This window comes from Numida meleagris, chromosome 4 (assembly GCF_002078875.1).
Source record: "Numida meleagris isolate 19003 breed g44 Domestic line chromosome 4, NumMel1.0, whole genome shotgun sequence".
Classification (NCBI taxonomy): domain Eukaryota; kingdom Metazoa; phylum Chordata; class Aves; order Galliformes; family Numididae; genus Numida; species Numida meleagris.
This window is the reverse complement of record NC_034412.1, coordinates 37,043,067-37,067,387: the sequence shown is the minus strand read 5'-3', so window position 1 is coordinate 37,067,387 and position 24,321 is coordinate 37,043,067. Positions and strand designations below refer to the sequence as shown.

At 37.7% G+C, this 24,321-nt stretch overlaps 1 protein-coding gene across 2 annotated transcripts in view; it reads left to right on the top strand.

Annotated features, from left to right (window-relative positions):
• Positions 1–24,321, top strand: part of NR3C2 (nuclear receptor subfamily 3 group C member 2) — a 199,315-nt gene that overhangs the window by 99,832 nt on the left and 75,162 nt on the right. For both annotated transcript variants that reach the window (XM_021396391.1, XM_021396390.1), the window contains exon 3: positions 10,325–10,464. In XM_021396391.1, the coding sequence (XP_021252066.1) occupies positions 10,325–10,464 (140 nt within the window). The remainder of the gene's footprint in view (positions 1–10,324; positions 10,465–24,321) is intronic.

Sequence of the window (24,321 nt, the reverse complement as noted above, 5' to 3'; positions counted from 1 at the left end):
CTTTGACATATAATGGAGGGATATCTTAATTGATTTGAAAGTAAAAACTACAGTTATTTAATACAGCGTAACTGTATTACGTGTCAGCAGTTACACTTGCTGTGAAAATAGGGAATGGGGAATTGAAAGCACTTCTGTTGGGGAATATTTTAAAACTACGCTTGGAATTGATTTTTTTTTCTGCTGCCTCTACTATCAATAGAATTCTTACTTGGTTTAATGGGAGCAGAGATTTCCTGTTGTGTAATTATTGTGGATTTTAAAAGGATTCTTGAAAGTTACCCGTGCACTTGGTAACTAAAACCTGTATCTTCCAACATTGAGTAGTACTTCTGCTCAAAAGTTTTCACTTTTTTGGGGAGCTCTGATGTTGCTTTTTGTCCTGAGCCATTCCTATGTCTAAAATAGATACAATTCTGTGCAAATCCAAGGTATGTGAAGTTAAAAACAGTGGATCACTATAAGGCTGTACAGCATGAGCACAGTTTGTGCATTTACAGACAGGTTACATGCATGCTGGAATATGATGTCAGGTGCTTTAGCAATACTGTCCTCCTGAACATCTTTCTAACTGGTGAAGGTGATAAATTTAATGTATCTTTTTCTGTACTTCCATTTCAAAACAAGCTCTTTTGCAAGTGAGTACAATGATGAGTGGATGGCCCTCAAAAAATGAGTGACTCACAGCTTCCCTTTCTCTCGAAGTTGTCCAACATACCTTTTGGAGTTAGGAAGAAGAAAGGCAAGAAGCTAACAGGTGCAAGTCCCCTACATGCGTGCCCTGTATTGCCTATAATGCAGACATGTTCTTCTCCCCGTAATGCATGCACTTTCCTCCAAATTCATAGCACTGTCAAAAGGTAGTAAAAGCCTGCAAAAGTGTCAAGGGGAGAATAGTAAAGGAGGCAGAAGAAGTAATCGCCCTGGCTTTTCCACCTTTACATAGTAAGGGAAGATGCGTTACTGGGTTTATGAGACTAGGAAGGTGGAAAAGGTGAATGAAGAAACTGCCCCTACAGCTGTGTAGTTTCCTAACCAAATGCTGCAAGCCATTGTATTTCTTTTATCGAATAAGAATTATATCCATTAGAACCATGAACAGCTTGAATTTTTTTTAAATAGAAAAATAATTTGTTAAAATGAAGCCTTCATTATTTCAAAAAGTGTTTTTAGATGTGGCAGAATCTATTTCAAAATAATATGACTTAAAGCACCTGTTATTCAGAGACTGTGGTAAAGTTGGAGTTCTGCTTTTACTGTACTGACTGAAACAGGTTCCAAGCTGTCCGCTTCCAGTAAAACACGAAGGACCGAGCTGAACCTCATTGAGGATTATTACCTTTCAATTAGTAAGATCATCTTCAGAGGGCTTTATCTTTTTCCAGCCTTCCTTTGGCAAATCCACGTAGGGCATGTGAAGGATGGTCATGTCAGGAACTCGTCTGATATGGTTTTGGGCTTCAGTCCTCTTACTTGGTTCTGTGTGTTAACTCATACTAAACAGTGCTGTGAGCTGCCTACTGCCTTTCATTTCCCCTAGGTCTTGTTATAAAATTTAGATTACTGTGCAGACTTTTCTACCTCTATTTTCTGTTCCTGTGTGGAATTACACTATAACACACACGGGCACTGAATGCTAATGTGCTTTTGACATACGTACTAATTTTGTCTTGTTGGATGTGAGGGCAAAAGGGAGTTGAAAGGGCAAAATCCTCCCCCACCCATTAGCGTCTTTCACCTCGTGTAATAATTATACATGTTGCCTTTAGAAGCCTGCGGAATTGCTCTTATGAGTAAAGGTCTGCCATACTGGGGCTTTTATTTGACAAGTTGGAAAATAGCCTTTGTTCCCATGGTAACCCTTTTTGTGCTTTGGTGCATTTTTTCCCTATGGCTTCATGGTTGCTCTGGAGGTTTTTCTCTTGTGGTATTTTAATCCCCATTAGACTGGGATGACAGTTCAGTTTACTTTTTGCTATTCTGAAGTATTTTAATTTTTCTCTTTTATTTCAAGATGGAACTCTTGTAAACTTTTTTTAATTGTCTGGCTAGGACATTAATGCTGTGGTGGCTTTTTCAGTAAGTGTAACGTGCACTAAGAAGGTAAAGCACATAGTTTCTAATGGGAAAGTTGGTATGATTGGACCAAGCTGTTTTTGTTCTAGACTAATTTTTCTGATAAAAATTTTTTAGGACTTGTGTTCTTTTCGGACTTACGGTGCCAAGCCCTTGGCAGACACATCAGTCAGATTTCTGGCTTGGCAACAGAATGACATTTCTTTAGGTTGAAAATGGTCAGTACTCTGCTCTTTAATGGCATTTCAGATTGCTTTAATAAGGGCTTCATTTAATAAGGTTTCCAAGCCAAGGAAAGCGTTTGTGGGAATTGCTTGGTTAGACTCTGAAAGAAGAATGTGGAAAAAAAAGTAGTGAGCTTTATTTTGTAAAGAGGAGACTTCATAAGAAGGGAGATGCTCTTGTTACTGGTAGCATCTCTCTGCCTTTGACTTCTGTGTATATTTTCCATTCTTTTTTACTGTACAGTTTTTCTTTTGTCTTAAGAGTCCTCAACAGCAGAGCATAATTGCCATGTCTTACCTGTAATGCCTTATGGCAATGGTTTCCCACCGGTGTGACCAAGAGCAGGAGGAACTCCCTTGAATCATTGCATTTTGTGCAGTTCACAAACTATTGGACCAAGAAGGCAGCAGGGCCTCACCAAGTAAGCACTACTGTGCTCTCCTACAGGAGTGATCAGGATGCATAGTTAGCTGAAATATTTTTTTCAATGGCTCTAGAAAAAAATGGGCTTTTCAGAGCTATCTCTTTCCCTTTAGTCATGACAGGTGAGTTAGTAGAGGGAAAGAGAGAGTTAAATATCCCCTGCTTGCTCCCTCCTCCACCCTCCCCCCCTAGATTTGCAATAATTAACTAGATCATTTTCCAGATAAAGTATTTCTGCCTTATCTTGCCGTACAGTGCATTGCAATTTATTATCAGCAGAAGAATAACCAACATTGCATGCATTTAAACTGCACTAATTCTATAAGTGGGCCTAATATGATAAGTTAGAGCAAATGTGTTGCTAAGCTTACTGTTGTTCTGTGAGTTCCAAAGCTGGAGATTTGCTCCTAGTAGTCGGCTTCCTACGTGCGTCAGCCATTCGTTTTCAACTGGTAACTGTATTTATATACCAACGGAACTGCAGAACTAGTGGATTTTGTTTCCCTTACGACATTGGGTTTTGTTACATTGTGACAGTGAGAAGTGCCTTTCAGAAAACCACAAACCGGACATTATACTTCTCTGATCACTGGATCAGTGGGCTAGAAGCCCCTTCATTCCCCTAGGAGATAAGTGCTACTCAGTGTCAGCCCACCAGAGCACACTTTTATTTACGCTTAAGTTTATATTTTTCTGTAGTCGATGGATAACTTTAAGGTAAAAATTTGATAGCAGACTGTAGCTGCTACCAGAAGATTCCAGTGGAGAAGGTCAAGAAAAAATCAAGGTTTACAGCTGGATTGAGGAAAGTGCTCGGTCCTGCTATCAACATCCACTAAGGGAAATGGAAGTTGAAGGAGCTTAGTACATTTGCTTCGTTTTGTAAAATCAACATATACCTTAAGGTTAAGCTAAGTACAGGAACCTATTCACTGGTGCCTACAGCAAAGAGAACCCATCAGCTTCTATCTTCAGAATAAATATTGCGATTTAAATCTTTCTTTTTAAATCATGAGTAACTTTTCTTAGATTTGGGGAGCTTGAGGGTGGAGCCTTTTCTTTTATCACTGTACATCAGAACTCACATTTTGGCATAATTAATTTCAAGGTATGAAAGTGCTGCATACGACCCTTAGGCATTGCTAAATAAAGTAACTTATTGTGAAAACTGGAACTGCTGAGGAAAGAAACCATACAATCTTATACCTCTTTCTTAACAGTGTATGCTTTCCCCTCTGATACCTACATGTTTCATCAAAATATTTAAGAGCGGAAAAAAAAGAACTATAAATACTGCCTTAATTTTTTTTAATCTATACTTTTATATTAGTGCTGCAGTATTTGAATTTCAAACAATTGAAAATTGAAATTGGGGGGGAAAAGGAGATTGAAACTAACTGTTAAATTAAATGTAGCATAACAGCTACTGCATTTATCTGCTGAGGGTATTTTTTTTTAATGTTTCTTCAAAAGACATCTTCCAGTCCATAGGTGACAAAATGCATGTATTTTGGTGAGATAGTGGTTACTTTTTTTTTTTTCTTTGAATTATAGCAAACAGCAGAGGATAGCATGAGTTCTTCATCATTAACTAGACCAAAACAAATGAGAATAAATGATAATCCATGTAAGAGCTAAAGATTCTGAATTCTGGGATGTTTCAGAAGTAACTGATTTATAGGACAAGAAGTTACTAGATTACAGGTTGTTGTTTTTCCTTAATTGCATTTCCTGAATACTTCACTTGAGTGGAAAAATGTTTATGTTACCTTCTGTTATTGTAGTAAAGAGAAGACATTTAAAGAGAAGTCTTTCCCTAACTGCTCAGATTACTTACAGACTGATAGAGTACTCCACATGGCAGAATAAGTATACACTGGCTTAGATATTATGCTTGGTGCCTGTCATCCCTACAATATACTAAAATGCAGTTAGCTTTCTTAAAATATCTAGATTTTGTTCAAGATTTCTGATTCTTAAAGTATACATATATATATATATATATTTTAAGGCTAAGGCTTTAAGCTTTATTTTAAGCCTTTAGGTGTAGGGGTTGATAGAGGACATAGTGCAAGTCTGACTGTTTTAGTCAAGGAAACATAACCGCTTCTGCAATGTCTGTCTTCATCTTTGTAGGAGCAGGATAAAGCCCCAGGAAACTCAGTCAGCAGAATGTGCAGCTAAGTTATTTGGCAATTCATATGCCCCTCTGCCAAGCGTTAGAGGGTAAATTTGCTCTGAATTTTGTTTCTGAGCCTTTTTTTTTTTTTTTTTTTTTGTATGGTTTCAGCATTGCTTCTTTAACTCTGCATTCAGGAGGTGTCATGTGACTCCCTTCCCCTCCTAAAATCCAATCACTTCATCTCTCTGCCTTTTCACATCTCTATGCCTTCTTGGTCTGCTGACAGGAAGATTGGTTTATGTAGTCTGACATTTAAGAAATACCATTTTCCAGTCTGCTAATCTGCTTTATGCGTGTAGTTAGAGCAGAGAATCAGAGTACATTCCTGCAGTGAAACTTTTTAAGAAAGTCAGGCTGCACGAGGCAGGACTTACATGAGTAAGACCTCAACATTGACAATAAAACTAGTGGTGTGGAACGAGATCTGGGAAATGGTATATGCCACTGCTGGTGGTCATGACAGTTTGTGCATCTTGTGGCAGCTCCTGATTATTCTTCTTCCCACGTTTTCACCAAACCAAGTAAACCCTGATGCCAATCTCAACTTTTTACCTTTATTTTTGCATAATATATTTATTGAGGAAGCCAGGTTCCTTTTGATTATGTTACTATGAGGAAACTTCTGCATGAAAAAGTAATGTTAATTATGTGGAATGTAAAGAGGATTCATCCAGCTCTTATAATAATGAAAGTACTTAGAACAAATGACTTTGGGATTCATACTGTGCCTTGTGCTTCTTTGGAGTGCATTATTTTATCATCAGAAAGGTGCTCCTATATGACATCTGGTTTGAGAAGTATAATAACCCATATAATCAGCTTTTAAAATGCTGGATTATCTGTGGGTTATTGACTCTTCTTTACAAAATCTGTTATTTCTAATTAATTATCCATATAACTATTACTAAAACCGACTTGTGGAAACACAAATGAGCTCAATGGCAATGGCTAGTCAAGGTCAGTGTTTAACTACGAACATTTGCACCGCTGAGGATAATAAATCAGGCTTATTCCTCATCACACAGCCTACAACGTGACAAATGTTAGTGAAGCCATCTAAGCGAACATTTTACAAATCATTTAGAAGATACATTTGATGTTGTTAAACTGCTCCATGTTGCCCTTGGCTGTAATATTGTTGTGATAAAATATGTATGCTGTGTTAGATCATTTCTCTTTGCATCCTGTAGTATGGGTGGGTTTTTTGTATTTGTTTGTTCTTCTTTACATTGGAAATGTGACAGAGATGTGACAATAATAACCCTTAATAAGACTGGAAACCACTGGCTTCCAAAAGCAATGATGAGTAGGCATCTCTGTGATACGTCATACTGTCTTTCTTATACTTTCAGTTAGAAGGTTGTATTAAAAGTAGATTGCTGTCTGCAAAATATTCTAGGTCAGCAGTAACCCACTGTCCAAAACTTCAAAAAGCTGTGAATAGCAGAGCGATATTTGTTAAGTCTGTAGTTTGGACTTCTGCAAATGTATAAAAGCAGTGTTTAAACTTGCTCTTAAGCATTTTAAGACTCAATCCTGCCGCTGTGGCCTATGGATATCATTAGGTTTAGGGTGTCTTTGAAATAGATGTTTGGCACTGGGCTAATTGTTGTCCAGGGAGTCAGGTTTTATGAGGTCTCCACTGAGTTTATAGTATCTTTTCTTGTTGGGACCAACTGTTGTAATTTTTCAAAGGAGAGAATAATATACTGCCAAGGTGATCTGGGTTGTTGTAACTAAGGTTTTCATCTAGTGCTATGAATCTAACTGAGTGAAAAAAAAAAAAAAAAGTTAAACTGAATTAATTTGCATATGTGTTACAATCAAAATTTAGTTTTTATTGTTACTCCCAGTAACTTTTTCCAAATAACAATTTACGTTAGATTATTTAATAAAAATTTATGGAATGTTTCTGTGGCAAAAATAATGAAAAGGGAAATGTTTAACTGAGAACAACATACGTAAGGGAAGCATTTTTAAAACTGGACTATTTTACTGTAGTGTTTCTGCCTATGCATACAGGTTATATAATTATACTGATGAATTAAGTAGTTGGTTTAATGCAAGTAATGAATAGATCAAGTGTGTTTGTGTCATACAAGCTGGATATCTGGCCTTGAATTGAGGGCAGAGAGGAAGTTTGCTCACCAGACAGGACTTGATGCAAATCTTATTTACTGTGGTCAAGTTTCTAAGAAAGGAATAGTAGTATGAATCATCGAATCATAGAATGGTTTGGATTCGAAGAGACCTTTAAGATCATGTAGTTCCAACCCCCCTGCTATAGGCAGGGACCCCTCCCTCTAGGACCAGGTTGCTCACAGCCCCATGCAGCCTGGCCTTAAACGCTTCCAGGGAGGGGATATCCACAACCTCGCTGAGCAACCTGTTCCAGTGTCTCACCACCCTCACAGTAAAGATTTTCTTCCTAATATCTTGTCTAAATCTACCTTCTTTGAATGTAAAACAGATTCATGAAGAAATGTAACTGTCCGTGCTTCAGTGGAGAGAATGACTTAATTTGAAGCTTAGGAATATGATTTGAGCATATTTTTGGAACTCAGCATTTTATTATTTTCAGGTGTGTATAAACACCACTATAACTCTTGTATGAAATAGTAGCATTTTAAATTAGAAAATACTTTGGTGTAACATGGATGAAAGAGAACATAGGTCATCTTAAAACCAAACAAGCAAAACATTAAAAGGCAATCATAGCTTAAACTGACACAAATTGGAGGAGATTTAAGTACCAACAGCTAATATCAGTGTTTCTTTGGAGCAGAGTATTTGAGAATTGCTCCATGTTGGATACTGCTATTAAGAATGAAAATACCTCGTTTGTGTTTTAACCTGTTCCACTTTTAATCTGATTAAAAGGATGTATGGGAATTAATTAAATTTTATTCCAGAATGTTACGCTTCCACCTGTGGTGCTGTGGCTGAATAGCTGAATACATGCTTTGCATTCAAGCTGTACTTTCGCCTTTCAGCTCGTTCAAGCCCTTTATCTCGATAAGCACTGTATAAAATATGTTAAAGATAACTGTTTAGGTGGGCATTTAATAATAGTTATGGATCAAACAGTGTCTCAATGTGTCGTTACTGGCTTTTTTTTAACCCACTAGTTCGTGTAAGTGGAATTTTAAGGGGTAGTTAATTTCTAAAAGGGCTCTCCCACCTTCTGCAAATGCTACATGACAATTTATTTTCAAATAAAAAGAATATGTGTCTGTGTATATACACAGCTTGTGTGTCTGTATATACACACTGCTGTAATACTCTGGGATCCTCCATTTCAGTGCAGTAAGAGTTCTCTACCAGAAGTAGCTTTTTTAGATATTAAAAAAGTACGGTGACCTTTTTCAGGATGGAAAGACTATGCAGTATGGTAGTCATACAGTAGGAAAATCTTTGCGAGTCTCATGAAGAAATGGGGACACGCGGCACCAAAATTACAAATGCCCTGAGACGTTTTTGGTGGTGTGTCAGAATTGAAATGTTTCCTTTTTCAGACAAAATACTGCAGTTTGCAGTGAAAAAGCAAAACATGAATTTTCAACTAGGTAGTTTCCCAGGTTGCTGACATTTTCTCTAGAAAGCAGACACCTTCTGAAGAAATTTGTTTGATGAGAAGCTTGATTTTTATTTTTTTTTTTCACACAGTATGCAATGTGCTAAGGGAAAAAGAGGTTTTTACCCTAGCTGCATTTGCTGCCTGAGCAAATCAAAATGCAGAGCTGAAATGCAGCATTGAGTAGCAGCATAGTCTTGGTAAATCCCAAAGTAGCTGCCTTACAGCTCTGCTCACCCAGTGTGCGTAACCATGCCTGTGACTTGAGCAAATCAAACTTTCTTACAGTAGGTCTGGGGAGGCTTTCCTTTGTCTCACTGGCAGATGAGCTAATGCCATCACCCAGCAATTATCAGGAGGTGTTACGTTATGTAATGAAAGTATAAATAGCACAGGGAATAAAACTATTAAATCTAACAGACAAGCGAGTAGACAAGAACAGGAATATTATTTGGAACATTTTGGGTTAATATCTGAATGTTGCCATTTAGAAAGATGTTTAGTTTGAATTTTGCAGTGAAGCCGCAGGCGAGGGGACTCGTGGTCCCTGATCTGGAGTGACATTCCTGCCATGCCCCTGGATAAGTCATTTGGCCTCTGTGTACCTCTTTGAAGGAAGATACAGAATGCAAAAGGCAAAGAGTGCATTGCTGGAATTTCTTAATCCGCTGCTTGTCTTATGTTTGAATTAAGCCTACCTGTGAACTTTGTTGCCCAATGCCTGACTGACAAATAGCCTCTGATTTGCAAGTTGAACTATCAGATTGTTTCACCACTGGTGTAAAATTTTCCAGGGTTGTTTTTGTAGTCATTTGACAGGATTCAGAGAGATAAGGTGTGGAGAAATGCAAGAGGTCATATTTACGTGGAGAAGAGAGACAGTATCAAGGGGAAGATTCTCCCCAGCCCTGTGCGGGCATGGGAGGGATCCAAAGCTCTCACCTCCTTTGGTATCTGACATGTTTCACTGAACATGCCAATTATACATTAGGGTGGCATTTCCAGTTCCCCAGGGAAGAAGGAGGGAGGAGACTTGCTGCATCATGAAATGGGGCTTGGTTTTTGAAGAGCACTGTCTTTTAGAGCTGCCAATGGAAAATACTAACTAAAGGTATCTTCAGAGAGTCACAGTTCAAAAAAAAAAAAAAAAAAGCCAGCAACAAAAATGCCCTATTTGCAAGATGCATCAGCCTGCAAAAACTTCAGAATGTTTTCTAAACCATCAAGACTGCTTTCCTGGCACTTACTGTAATAAAAAAGAATATTCTACACTTACAGAATGCAGAAAGGCTTCAAAACTATTTTGGAAGCAAGCTGTTCAATTACAGAAATATAAGATACCACTACTAGAGCAGCTCGAGTTTATAAGCAGGACCATGAACAAGGGAGGAGAAGTTACCACTGTGCTGTACAGCTTCATGAAATGGTCTTAGCAGGTTTATTACAGGTATACCTTACCTGTAAGGGCTTGAGACAAAACAAACAAACAAACAAAAAAAACAGAAAATTGAAAATTTATAGTTTTGTGGGCACTGCCAGAGTGGTTTGTTTGTTTTTTTTTTTGGTTTTAGTCATCTGCTACCAATAAATTCCACTGCCCTTGTGGTAATTTCTCGCATTAACATTGATATATTATGAGTGCTTTGAATAAGACAATAAAATATTTCTTCTACTAATTAAAGCAGCTCATGTGTTGAATGAGGCAGTGCCAGAAAGAGTTGTGGTTTCCTAATTGTTCGGTGCCCTGAGCTATATACCTGTTATAAATTCTTAATTGAACTTTGCATTGTGGCCAGTGTGATTTGAAATATTCATAACTTTTGTTTTGCTTTGTTCTTTTCCAGCTCTTCGTTGAGAAGTGTATCATCTGGTTCTTCGCGGCCTTCCAAAGTGTGTTTGGTGTGTGGAGATGAGGCATCTGGATGTCATTATGGGGTAGTTACATGTGGCAGCTGTAAAGTTTTCTTCAAGAGAGCAGTAGAAGGTAAGAATACAAAACAAACAAAAAAAAACATCAGCAAAAACGACAAGGTAGAATGTGTGCTTTTTTAAAAATAGACTAATATGTACGTGCACACACATTTTTCATCTGTTTTCTTCTGTTGGTAAAGTTCTGTGTTAATCTGGGAAAAAAAGAAAGCAAAAACACTATGTTGAATGGTCTCCAATTATGCATGATAAAATTTGTGTGGAATATGCCAGGATGTTTTCCTTTTTTGAATTTTTTTTAAAATAATGCATTGTTTTACTTTATGCTACTGCTGAATTAGGCTTCAGCTCCTCCAACCCTCCAAGCGGCTGTTAGTAATTTCAATTGGGTGTGAATGCAGTTGGTGTAAACACAGTGCTGCTTCTGCTGTACTGGAGGTTGAATGAAGTTGTCTCATCATTTTGACATCTTATGTGACGGTACTACTCACTTAGGTCAGTTGTCTACTTGTGGTTACCTTCAGGTCTTTGGGCACAGTAGTGCATTGTCTGTTCTGTCTTTTAGCAAAAGGGAAGTGGCTTTACAATACTGTGAAAGATTTATGAGGGTGCATGAATTGATCATTGTGCACTTCTTTCACATTGCAGTGCTCTTTTTCTTCATTAAGGACTAGGATTTTCACACAGTCTGTGTTTTGATAGCTTTGTCATCATGGGATTGTTTAGCTGACGTCTCCCAGTTTTATGTTGTTTATGCTATAGCTCATCTTTCCTGTGTATCTTGATAGAAATAAGTTAGTATCATTCAGATTGCTGCAGGATCTTTTGTAGACGTAGTGGCTTGGGTTGTTAGGGTATGTTTGATCTTTAAAGACTTCGTAAGAAACTGCTTCAAGTGATAGGAATTAAGTTTTTAGTACCTAATTCGTGGCTTGCAAAAGAAATCATTACCGATGAGATGTTCTTATAACTACTGATTAAACAAGCTGTCTTTACTTACTGATTTATTTCAATAAAGGAATACCTAGAAGGAAGAAAATACACCCTTAATAGGGTGTCCAGTTTGTGCCCTGAGAAGGGTGGGGCAGTATATTATGTGATTAATATCTCCCGTGGTCACTCAGTCTGCTGCTGGTGGCTATAAAGATATTGCTCACTCCTTAAGTTGACCTTGAGAGCTTGTTCATCATTGAAGTCAAGACCTCATGTAATACCTCTCTATCAATCTATTTATCTATCATCAAAAAGAGTCAATTTAATTGAAATAAGCTTTCCAAAGTTGTAACAACCTGGAAAGGATTTCCTCACTTGCGCAAAAATTTTCTCTTACTGTTGTGCAGTAGCTGACATTGATGCCTTCATTCCCCGAGTTTGAATTTTCAGTTCCTTTATGTAGCACTTAAATACCACCCCGCACGTACCTCCACATGACATCATGCATGGACATTTGTACATCCACGTCTGAGATGGCCATGTTGATGAAATCTGAACTGTGAGGGCTTTTTTTTTTGTTGTGGTGTTGGTGGCTTTTTTTAGCATGTGCACACACCTAATGTATGAACTGGTAGCGCCTTTTATTATCTTCCTTCCTCCTTGTCTGCCTTCCAAGAAAGCTTCTTTCCCAGTCTTAAGTCATTGTAATTTGTAGGTATTGTGTATCTACATTTACCACACCTTCACTTTTGATGTCTTTTCTGTCATAATTAGATCCCGTTTCACAGAAATTTATGAAAAATTATGGAGGATTTCCTTTAGGAGTTAACAAAACAGCAAGCTCACATTTCCAAGCCTAAAAATCCAAGATTATTAGGAAAGGATTGATCTGGAATCAGGCATAAAACATATTTAAAAAGATGCAGTTATCAGTAATTACTGAAAGTTTGCCAATTAAGCAAAAAGAGCTTAAAAAAAAAAAAAAGACAGGGAAGACAGAGTTGTTCTGAACACTAAAGACGGTGGTTTTGAAATTAGCATAAGATTTATTTTTAAAATGATTACATTAACATACGGGTTCTTACATGTGGTGTCAGAATACTGTCTAGACTCCTGCTTGGTATGCACATGATTGTGAGCTCTTGACGCTACCAGTAATGTTATGCAAACACTGAAAGTTTGGCTTGTACTTTATGTGTTTATATAAAAGTACATGGTACAGTATTAGCCAGAGTAGGTCATAGCAGAAAAACAATATATATATTGGCTGTAAACATCCTGAAACTATCAATGTGAATAAAAATTTGTGTGAGTAGATTTGTAGCAAAGCAAATGGTTGGTAGTCATCCTAAGTTCTTTGGTTGGGTGCACAACCAATAAAATCACTCATCTTGAGGATTCTTATTATAATTGAAATATTTATGGTAATTACTGTGTTTTAGCAGATGTTCGTGAGAATATTTTTAAAGCTGTGGTAATTCAGCGCACAGTATAATTCAAAGTGGAAGCACTACCTGAAGAGCAGATCTTGGGCACGCCTATCTCAGCTCTGGGCTACAAGTATATTCTTTACTTAAGTGTCTGTATGCTCGCCTTTATTACTAAGAAAACAATAATGCTCCCACTGTGAAGATAGGAACAATTTTCTAGGGGGATTTACAATTACAGTGGCTAAGTTCATTTTTACTCAAATAATTGTTCCTTCTCTAAAAAATTATAGTAACAGAAGAGATCCCTCAAGTTTCATTCGTTGTTTCCCTGAAATCATACTAGGACTTCTGAATACTTTTCTGCATATTTTACATCCATATATGTGTACACACGGGCATTCATGTTTATTATTTGGTCTACTGTTGTTGGTCTACTATTTGGTCTACTAGAAAGTTACACAAGAAATTATATTCATACCTACAAATGACCTCCACTTCCGATTCATGTTGAAAATGGTAGCTAAGGCTGGTGCCTTTTTCACAGAATCACAGAATGACTGAAGCTGGCAGGGCCATCTGGATCCATCTGGCCCAACCCCAGCTCCAGCAGGGCCCTCCAGAGCAGACGGCCCAGGCCCAGGCAGCTTCAGGAGATTTCCGAGGTGGAGAATCCACAGCCTCTCTGGGCAGCCTGTGCCAATGCTCAATCACCTGCATGGCAAAAAAGATTTCTCAACATTTAGAATGAACCTGCTCTATTTCAGTTTGTGCCTTCTTTGAACAAAGTAATCCTTGAGGGGGCAGAGGCTTTCTGCTTCTTAGGTTTTACTTGATAAACAAAAATTTTATCTAGATTAAATTAAAAAGTTGCATTCAAATGATATGGTGGGATGAAAGTCATGGGGATGACCAACAGGTGTTCAAGTGGAAAAACAAGTTGGGAGACAAAATGTCTCAAAAAAAGTATGGAAACAGAGAGAAGGAAGCTTTGGAGAAAGTGATTGCGGAAAACCATCCAGCTCTTCTGGTCTCAGCTGAAATTGCTAATATGTTTTGAGCTTGCCTTGAACAGCTTTTGTGTGCCAATCGCTTTGTGCTCCTTGGAAATACTATAAAAGAGAGGGATTGTAACAGAAAAAAAACAACTGCCTTGAAATGTAAAACAATAAAGTCCACAACAACAAAGAGGTTAGACCGCGCATTTCCAGTTATAGGTCTGGTAGTCATATTCCCAGTGGATCTTATTTGGGGACATGTGGAGAAAATGCTCAATCAATGTAAGAGGAGAAAATCTGGACAAAAAAAATAATAGGATTGTTGGTTAAAATTCCAAAGTAATTTCAGATGGAGTTCATTTGGGGGATGTAAACTGTGGAAGAACAAACTTTTGGTATCACTTAGGCATGAATTTTTTTGCTGACTGACTTGATGAACAGGAGTCTGGTATGAAGAAATGTGACTGTGTCATTAACATAAATTTGATCTGCTTCACAAACACTAAAACCCCTTAACTCTAGTAAAAATGTTGATATATTGTGTTGCTGTGAAAGCTGAGACATTTGTATTTACAATACATTTTTACATGGGATAACTATATTGTATGGTTTTCTAAATTAAAGATATGGGCTATGACAGTTCTTTAAACTTGAATTTTATTCATTATTGGAGTTATATGCTGAATATGTACTCTACTGTGAGGGAACCTAAAGCACCTGGCTGGTCTTCTCTTCTAACTTTCCACTGAACCAGCTTTCTCTAAGGAGAGTAAAAGGCTTGATGTCAGCAATCACAGCTGCTCACACGATTTTCAGTCTTCATTTGTTCAAGTCCCAGACAAGTATGAGGTAATCTGTCCTAAATCAAAATTATATTGCTGCTTAAGTTGCTAAAGTTAATCCTTCATTCTTCCTTTGGCTTGAGCATAAGAAGAAAGGAAGGCATTTTTCATCTTCAAATGGTGGTGAAGGCTACAGCAAAAAAGGACTGCCCTCTTCCAGTTACTTTGCATATTTGCTGTGAGACTTTTGGCTACTTAAAATGGAAAAATTAACAAATTATATTAGTTAAAGGGAAACTTGTCCTTTTTTTAAATAGAATGTTGTGATCCTCAGTCATCTTCAGATTTTCTTGTCCAGAGAGTTTGCCTTAGAGCTACTTCCGCTATTTTAGGTCAGAAATGTAGATCTCTTCCCACCTCTGAAGGAGAAACATAATCACAGCAACAGAAGTTTCTAGACTTCCATTTGTTTTTCACATGATCACTTATTTGTCTATTTAAAGGAAGGAGAAAATTAGCTGAAGGAATTTTTTTCAAGTCTAATCTGATACCATCTTATTTGAATGCCAGATGACTACAGTGAGCACTGCGCACCTCAGCAAGCAGCATAGCAACTCAGAGATCCTCCCTCCACCCTGTGTTTGAACAGCAGGTTAGCCAAGACTTTGCTTCCACGGTGGGAAGGATGAAATTTTGTATGCAGCAATCTATGAAGACTCTGCACAGATGTGGAAACTGAGATTGCCTCAAAGCTGGGGTTACAGAAAAGAAGTGGTATTCATCTCCCTTTGTGCTAAGCTGCTTTGAAAATCTAGGAACAAAACAGCTGGGGCCCCAGGATCCAGAGTGCAGCCCAGCGGTCCCCTGGGGTAGCTCTGAGTGCTGTGCCATTCACTGAGGCTGGTCTTTTTGCCACAACCAAGGTGATCCAGCAGCCTGTACAGACTCATCTTAGCTGTTACCAGCCTAAAAATTCTGTAGTAGATTATTTGTGTTCTTTGGCAAGCAAAGACACTGTGCAGCCATTTAGCAGTGGGCCAGATGTGTAATATCCCAAGGATAGACTTCTCTTATTTTATTTTTTGTTTGTTTGGGGAATACTCCATAGTCTGTTTCCAGAGGGCCACACAAGAAGGAAAGTGATAGGTTATGCATAGTATGTTTTTACAAAAACAGGTAGTCTTTCTTTGGCCCTTCCATGTACTATGCATGAAGGAACTTCCCAAAGCTCTACATTTCCAAGTAGAAAATAAAGAGACGCTAGAGGCACTCTGTGTGTTTCCGAATATTATTCATTTGAATCGAGGTAGAAAAAATGTCAATCTATGAGAATACGTAGCTCTTCAATAATTTGCTTAATTAGCAGAACTTAAAGGTTTATAAAATATTTCTGGTGAATAGGAAAGGCCTTCTTATTGATTATATAAAGAAGAGTATGCTGTGGAAGCTGAATTTGATACATTATAAAAAGATGTTTTCCCCACTATTTTACAGTGCTCTCATGAATTTTGTAGGTTTGTGTCACTAGAATTAATTATACATACAGTTTTTCACTCTCAACTCTTCTGTTCATTCACTGTAATGAAGTCAGTGTTTTTCCCTCACAGCCTGCAATTTTCCTTTTATCCACTTTCATAAGGTCAGTGACCTCTCTAAATTCAGCATCACTCAGTATAGATGTCCATATGTTTTCATAGAAATTTCTAAGTGGGATTTGAAGTTGACTCTGTTCCTGACCTGTTGCAAGAATCTGTTTTACAGCCTATCAAACAGAATTATTAGGTGAAGAGCAAGCAGATGGGTGATCTGCTGAGGGCAATTGAGCTGGTCAAATTCATGTAGCAGTTACTACTCTACATGATATACTATGGTTACTAGGTGTAAAACAAAATTTAAGTAGTTGTCATTGTAGGTTTTAAGCTGTCACCAGCCTTCTATGCTTTCATAGATATCAAAAGGACTTTTACTGTTTTTCACTCTGGCAGGCACTATTGCTCAGTGAAATGTAATCTGATTTTCTTCTCCTTTGGTTGGCTTTAGTAACTAAGAGCTCAGAGTTTACGAGGTCAGTAGAAGGAAAGTACTAGCAATTTTTGCACTGGAACACCAAAAAGAGGAAAAAAGGAAGCAGTGAGAAGTGTAACAACAACAACAACAAGATTAAGGATGGAACATATATAATAATTGAATATTTGAAAGTCAAGGAGAGGCGGCATGGGAATAAATGCTTTCCTTGTGGTTCTGAGAATTTGCAGCCTGTGTGAGATTGGAGCTGAAGAATAAATGTTGGAGGTATATTGAATGGGGAGCATCATGCGAAGAGAGCAAGCATATTCTGGGAACTGGGAGGTTTGGGAACCATCTAGGTGATACCATGTCCTGGTTTTAAAACAAAGAATGAGGTTAACAGGTGTAGTGCCACAAAGAACTGCAAGATGGTTAATGGCTTTAAAATGTTTTGGAAAAAATATTTTACAACAAGGAATGCTAAAAAATCTGCACTGAACTCTTTTCCAAAAACTCTTTTTGCTGTAGAGGAGAGACAAGGAGAAGGATGAAAATTTAAATTTCAGTTGCTCTCTAGCATTGAAAAACAGTTGCACAGTGCAAGGAAATCTGCGTGCAACTTTTCTACTCCTGCACTGTTTCATTTGTCCTTTGTTCTTTGTTTTATGAATACTAATTGCTAGACTGTTTCATCTATAAAATAACATTCAGGAGGTTATAGCAATCCTGCACAGGCAGAATCTTCAGTAACCAGAAAACATTTCCAGTAGCAACATTGGTTTATCTCAGGTAATGCCCTTTCATCATCTCAAATCCAAGCATCAAGCATTCTTCATTCAAATGCTTAGTTTCTGTTTCTTCTTAGGAGAGGGGGAATTTTGGCATTCTTACCAAGTAACAAGGAATGGAGTTAGAGTAAATTTCCACTTACTTATTTATTTTAACCTATCACAGGGTAACATTCTCATAGATCAGTCTTCCTAAGAATGAGGTGGGATGACCCTGTGAAGGCATGCTGACTTAAGATAACCAGAAATATTTTGACTAACAAAAGATCAAATGTCACAGCCATTAGCTTAGTGCCTTCTTGAATACTTCAGCTTCCTTTTCTTTAAAAATAAATTGATTCTTACTGTATATCATATGGGGAAGGTAGACAGGGTTCTGCTTGGAAACTGTCACTCAGGTAATAATCCCAATAAGGCCGAGCCACTTTTTTAACACATTTGTTCAAAATATGTATTTTGTAATAGTCACACCATCATGGTACAAATGATGAAGAATTGTGTATTATTCTGGTCACTAGCACATTAGACAGTTTGCTTCAGAGTCAGATAAAACACATTAGGAGAGCTTCTGAAAATATCTGGGGAAGAAAAACTTATGTCAGGTGACTAAATGCTTCTAGCTATTTTTAGCTTACCCAAAAAGAGTCTGAGTTGGGACATGATTGCTGTCTATAAATATTTCGAAGTGGAGGAATAGACAACTCAGAGGGAGATTAATTTATTTTGAACTAAGATCTGTACTGAAATAACAGTAAATGGGTAAAATTGACCTTAACTAGTTTGGTATTTTGAGAAGGCTGCAAACCATCAAAAAGAGGGACATTTAGGAACATTCTCCTGAAAGGAGATGGTAGAATTGAAGTACCTGCTTTTAAACAGATTGTAAGAGAAGTAACTCTTTTAGTGTAATATGATCTTTGGTAGTACAGGTAAGCCAAAGACTTGCAAGTCTCTTCTAGTTGCTGTTGTGTCCTGCTAAGGCTAGAGTTGATCTAACTGCCCAAATTAAGGAAATGGGAATAGTAAAGGAAAGGGTGAACTAGCTAATATGTTTTAAGATATTCTACTTGTAATGATAATGGATACCTACATTCTAACTGGGATACAGGACTCCAGTTTTTAAGAACTGGTGTAAGGTGCTCAGATCCTGCATGAGACAGTTGGTTTCTAGTTATAGCATCAGATGAACATCTGTCTCCTGAGATGACATTTCTCATTCTGAGTTCACAGACAAGCTCAAGAGAATGAAGTCCTTTTGAAATAGCTGTGCTATCCAGATTGGCTGCTGCCGGTACCTGTGGACCTCATCAGATGGCCTCATGCTTGGTGATATTTGCTCATAATTCCCTCAAGTGAGAATTTAACTCTTGGGAAATCTGTCATTGAACTGATTGGTCTGACTTTGACATTGTACTGCTGGTTCTTGCAACCCCAAGTCAAACATTGTAAAGCATATAAAATATCATGAAACAGATGCTTTAGTTCCATACAGCTATAGTACTTCTTATTAAGGGATACCCCTTTATAAAATGCTGCTATCTATCTGCCCTGTTAGACCATTGAAGCACTGTTATAATTTGCACTTTCAGTAGCAAATAGCACTTCTCTTCTGCAACCTTGGAGGTTGAGAAATTTTTTTAGAGCCTGAAGAAACTCTACCAGGATCATGTTAAGTAGTTAAGAGTCAAAAGGGAAGATAATTCTGCAAGGTGTACCTTCAGCAAAACAATCTTAGAAATAGGGAATTTGGCACTGTTGTGGCTAAAAGAAATTCAAAACAAATAAAGCCACAAAATAAATTTATAAATGCGTATAGCAAGAGAACGTATCTCATTGTCTCTCCTGATCCCATTTTAAGCAAGAGAATGAGGAAACAATTTCCAGACAAAAAGTGAAATAAAATGTACATACAGATCTGTCTGATGTAGACAGAGGGAACAAGGCATCTGCTAGCATCTTGGATATAAATAGAGTGGGAAAAGGTAATGGCAAGTCTCCCACTGCCTTAAAAGAAGCCAGCATTTCAGCCTTTTTTTTACAGCACAGTTTTAGTCTGTTGAAGATCAGGAGTGCCTCTCCTAAGTTTGAAGTGTGGACTTAGTTTGAGGCAGTTTTGTCAGATTTTTAGAAATTATAATGGCTCGTGGTCAGCTTTGAAGTCCATAGCTGTTTATCATTTGAATTCTGTAAGACAGAATTATTGGCTGGCTTTAACCTATACAATTGTTTGGTCCTATCTTTCATGACTGAGTTACCAAACCCAGCACCGTAGGAAGAGAAGGTGGGGCAGCTGGACCGCTTCCCCCTATTTCGGGGGGATCACGATGTGAGGCTTTTGCATGCACCTTGTCCCTGCTAGAAGAATTAGCATAAATGAGCAGGCTTGCATTCAGCCTTCTTGAGAAGGGATGCCAAGAGCTGCCTGCTCTGTAATGGGAAGCTCTGAACTTGCTGCAGAGTTGCAGAGCTTTGTGCAACCTTTCAAGTGTCTGGTGTGTGATCTAGTGTGTGCATCACCTCCAGTTGTACTTGCATCTGCAGAGTAGGTGTAGTTACAGCCTAAAGTCCGTGTTACAAAGAAGGAAAATAAGTAGAACTTTGAAATTCTGGTCTAGTAGCTCCTACGCATTCTCCTTCAGTTGTGTCTTGTGTGTTAATAAACATCGCGCATGAGCCAGGTTACTGCAGGTGTTTTGTATGCACGGGATTTGGTGGGAGTTCCCCTGCCTTTGCTGTTCTTTAGTTGCTGATGGGATGGGGCTGGGAGCCAAGGGCAGACCCTTTCTCCTCTTGTGTCAGGTTTAGGAGTGCCAGAGCTCCACGAGGTTGCTTTGTCCTCTACCCCCCCCCCGTCCTTTCTTCTGCTCTGTGTGATTTTTTATGAGGTCTAATGGTGGATTTCTGAATTTTGAACTACTTTATTTTTTTAATATGCTTTTAAAAAAAATGTGTTGGGGAAAAAAAAAGCAGTCACCAAGGTTGCAAAATTGCAACTAAATGTGAGAATAATGAATACTGGTAGCATGTGTGGTCTTTGTTCATCTCCGCCATATGTAATGCTTTCTAACTCAGCCTTAATGACACGATCACATACAACATTTTCAACAAGACCTGTGCCTTGCTTATTGAACAGATTGGATAGCATTCAATTAATGAGCAGCTTTTCAATATTTTGTATTCTTCTCATTGCTCAATGTATAGTCTTGTGCCTTCACTGCTGATTGGTATTCATCCCTTGCTGAGAAGACTTAATTACTCATTTCTTTACAGAGCTTTTCTATGGTGCTCATCACCACAGAAAGTGCTTCCATATCCAAGTGCTTCACAAACATTGTTTAATTTGTCCTTGCAATGCCAGATAAGATGTGTGGTTATTACTCCTGTTTTACAGTCAAGGAGCTGAGATACAGATTAAACCCAGACATATCCACTGATCTGGTGTTCCTGATTTATGATATCTAGGACCACAGGGGGCAGAGGTACTTGGCATTTTATAGCACTTAATATGTCCAAAGTGCAATTCCCATTGATTTTACTTGCAGCTATGATTGCTTAAACTATTGCAAATCAGACTCTGGAACTCAAGTTGGATATTCAGGAAACAAGGATGATATAATTAATGGTTTTCTTGCTTATTATTATAAAATCTATGGCAAAGAAGGAGATGCAATCCAGTTCTCCAGGGCACCATTTGACTGCCTGAAGTATTGACTTTCTCTCGTCTCTCTCTCGTAATCCTTTATGTACTTTATTTTCCTTTTGGTAGCAAATGAATGTATTCTAAGGGTAGCAGGCCTTTTAACTTAGTGGTTCACAGTCACCCTAAATCATCGTTCACTTTGTCCACAGGATAAGCTGGACAGGGAGGGGGGGACTTAGTGATATAGACATCAGGTGTACTGTAGTTAGAGGCTTCTATTAATCCATTCTGGCAATTGAAATTCAGGTTTTGCAGTATTCAGAAGTCTGAGATTTCTTACCCCTTTAGTACTGTGGCCTGAGTGAGATTCTTACATGGTGGTCATGTGTAAGGAGGATCAGTGATGGTGGTTCTTCCTGAGTAAAGCTGCGTGCAGCTTAATAGTGGCAAGTTGCCTACAGGTTTTAAGTAGGAACTGTGCTAACCTGCTCAAAGGAAGTGATTTTGGGAAGATGCAATCCAGGTTCTCTAGTACATACTGAAACTTTCATTAGAGGGAGTTTGTTAGGGATCCTCAAGATTAATCCTTCCTTATCTTCTTTGTTCACGCAGTATATTCTAACATGTTTAATATGTCAGTTTGAATCTTTACACTGTATAAGTTGCTTGCACAGATTACTGAAACACAGTACTAGGATGTGGTTAATGTATGATCTTTTCTGAATATGTTGTAGATGCTTTGCAGTATAATTGTTCTTTTTAGAAGCTGTACTGGGCATCCTGTTTTTCTGTTTCAAACTTCCTTGTGTAAGATATCCTTAAATGTTGGGTGTCGTGTTTATTTGATGTAGAAGGTCATACTTAACCACTTCATGCTGTTGGGACTATCAAAGACTGCGCTAATGTTTATGAAATGAGCAGAATTTTGTGTGGATTAACATTTTGCAGATTGGAGAGCATTATCAAATGATCATGGAATTGCTAAGTTTGGACAGTACCTCTGGAGACTGTCTAGTCCAAATCTGCTGCTCAGGGCAGGTTGCTCAGCTTTGTGGCCAGCTGGGTCTTGTGTGTCTCTCAGGATTAAGGCTCCATAATCCTTCTGGGCAATCCATGCGCTTCTTGGCCACCCTCACCATAAAAAAGAGCCATAGTAGACAGCACCTTTCCAGTCCTCACGAGCATCATTGGATTGCCATGATATTTCAAACTTAATCAAGAGTCACCCATATCAAGAAATCAAGATATCAGCCAATTCTCTTAACCCTTGTGTATGCAACCTGAGATGTCCAAATTGTTAAAATGTTCCTTAGGCTGATCATAGTCCTTGTAGGCTAAGTCTGCCTTGTTCCAGACTTTCCCTCCACTGTTGCTTTTCAAAGTGAAAGAATCTGCTTTTGAATTAGTTGATTCTCATCTAGAAAATGTCCCTGACTCTGAAGGTGTTTTGCTGTATCAAATTGTTTTGCTTTCTGCTGATGGGCTTTACAGACTAGTAGTGGAAAAATAAGTAGGTCACCCCAGAAGAAAAGAGTGCAGGAGAGCAGTGTTACCCTGGTTAACTGTAAGAGGAGCTCAGATTTCTGGATGGACTAAATGAACTGACTCATGCTGCTGGTTATTCAGTGATTGCATAAAGGAGAAAATAACTAATAGCTTTATCAAGTTTGAATAATATTCTGACTCCGAAGAGTAACTCTTGTGTCTCCTAACAGGTTATTTTTTTCTGATTTAAAAAAAAAAAAAAGAAAAAGGTCCATATACAGATTTTCTTCAATGGTACACCAGATGATGAGTAATAAGAGCAGAAAGGTATAATGAAATTACTGATTTAGATGGTAGGTTTTTATGTTTATTGAAGCTATTCAATAACTCTTGCCTGCAGAAGAATATCTAAAGAAATTCAGTACTAAATAAATGCCTTAGAAAATAAACGTGGGAAGGTTATGTTTTAGAAATTTATTTTGCAAGTAGAATGTAGGCTGATTTTAAAGTCACAGGGAGAGAAAAATACCAAAATGGAAATAACCTCTGCAATATGAAGGCAGATACATTGGGTTAAAATATAGCCCGATGTACACAAAGCAGGAAAACATTGTAACATTGGATTAGAAGAAAATTAGGATTCTTTGAAGCATTTGGTACTGTTCTTGCAACAAAAGTAGTTGTTTGTGGATTTATGACTGTTTTGAGAAACAGAATACTGTGGATTCTTATAATGTAATCTTTCATGCCATTTCCTAAAAAATAAATAAATAAATAAATAAAAGTAATTGTTATCAGCATTAATGCACTTGATTCAGATTTCTGCATTGTTTCATTTGCCTGCAATTCTGATTCTTCCTGAAATCCATATCCACTCATTTCCAATCATTTGCAGTCATTCTATTACCAGGCACAAGAACTAGAGTGCAGTTTTCTCATTTGTATCTAGCTATTCATTTTACTTCATCTTAAAATTGATTTATGTTGCATTTTTAGTACAGAAAAGAAGTGGACTTGATGTTTTGTATTTAAGTGTCGCAAAACCCACTCCCTTATTTCTTTACATGTAACAAATAAATAATGCAACTCATGTATTGAGATGGAAAGCTGTGCTGGAAGTAGACATATGGCAAACAGCTCTTGCAACGTCAGAACAGCACTGCTTATTACAGAGCAGGGTGGCGGATGATATTAAAAAGGATAATGTTACTGTATGATATGGTGTGGGGGAACAGATCAGAGGAACAGAGCTGTAACTTCTAACAGGAACAATTCAAACAGCAGTTTGAAGGTTTACAAACCTATTGTATGCTCTGTTAAGTGCTCAGCTAAGCTTTTCCTTCATTGAGCTGGGACAACAGTTGTAATTTAAAGCTAATGACTATCAAGAAGAATTGCAATAGTCCTGTCCATTCAAAACTCAGGCTTTTGTGAAAGTTTTCTTTAAACATTTTAGAAACTTAACTATGTTATTCCATTTCAGAAAGGGCATTTTTTGTCTATGGTATTTAGCTGCAGATGAGTATTATTATATGCATTTTCACAGACTTGTGCTCTAATTTTTTTTCTTATGAGTAATTATATATTTGGCGCTAAGCATTCAATTATTTATTCATCCATTTTACCACATGGACTTAGGAAATGGACTTATGTTAGCCTATACGCCATATCATGCATGCAAATTCCATCCTTAACAATGCTGCTTGAAATTATGTGATAGGTGCTAATTTTCTCTGATACAACAGAATGATAATGATATGAATAAGTGCTTCTTATGTTGTGTGCATTAGCATACTAAACTATTTAGAAAATTTTAAAAAGATACTACCCTATTTAAAAATATATATTTTTT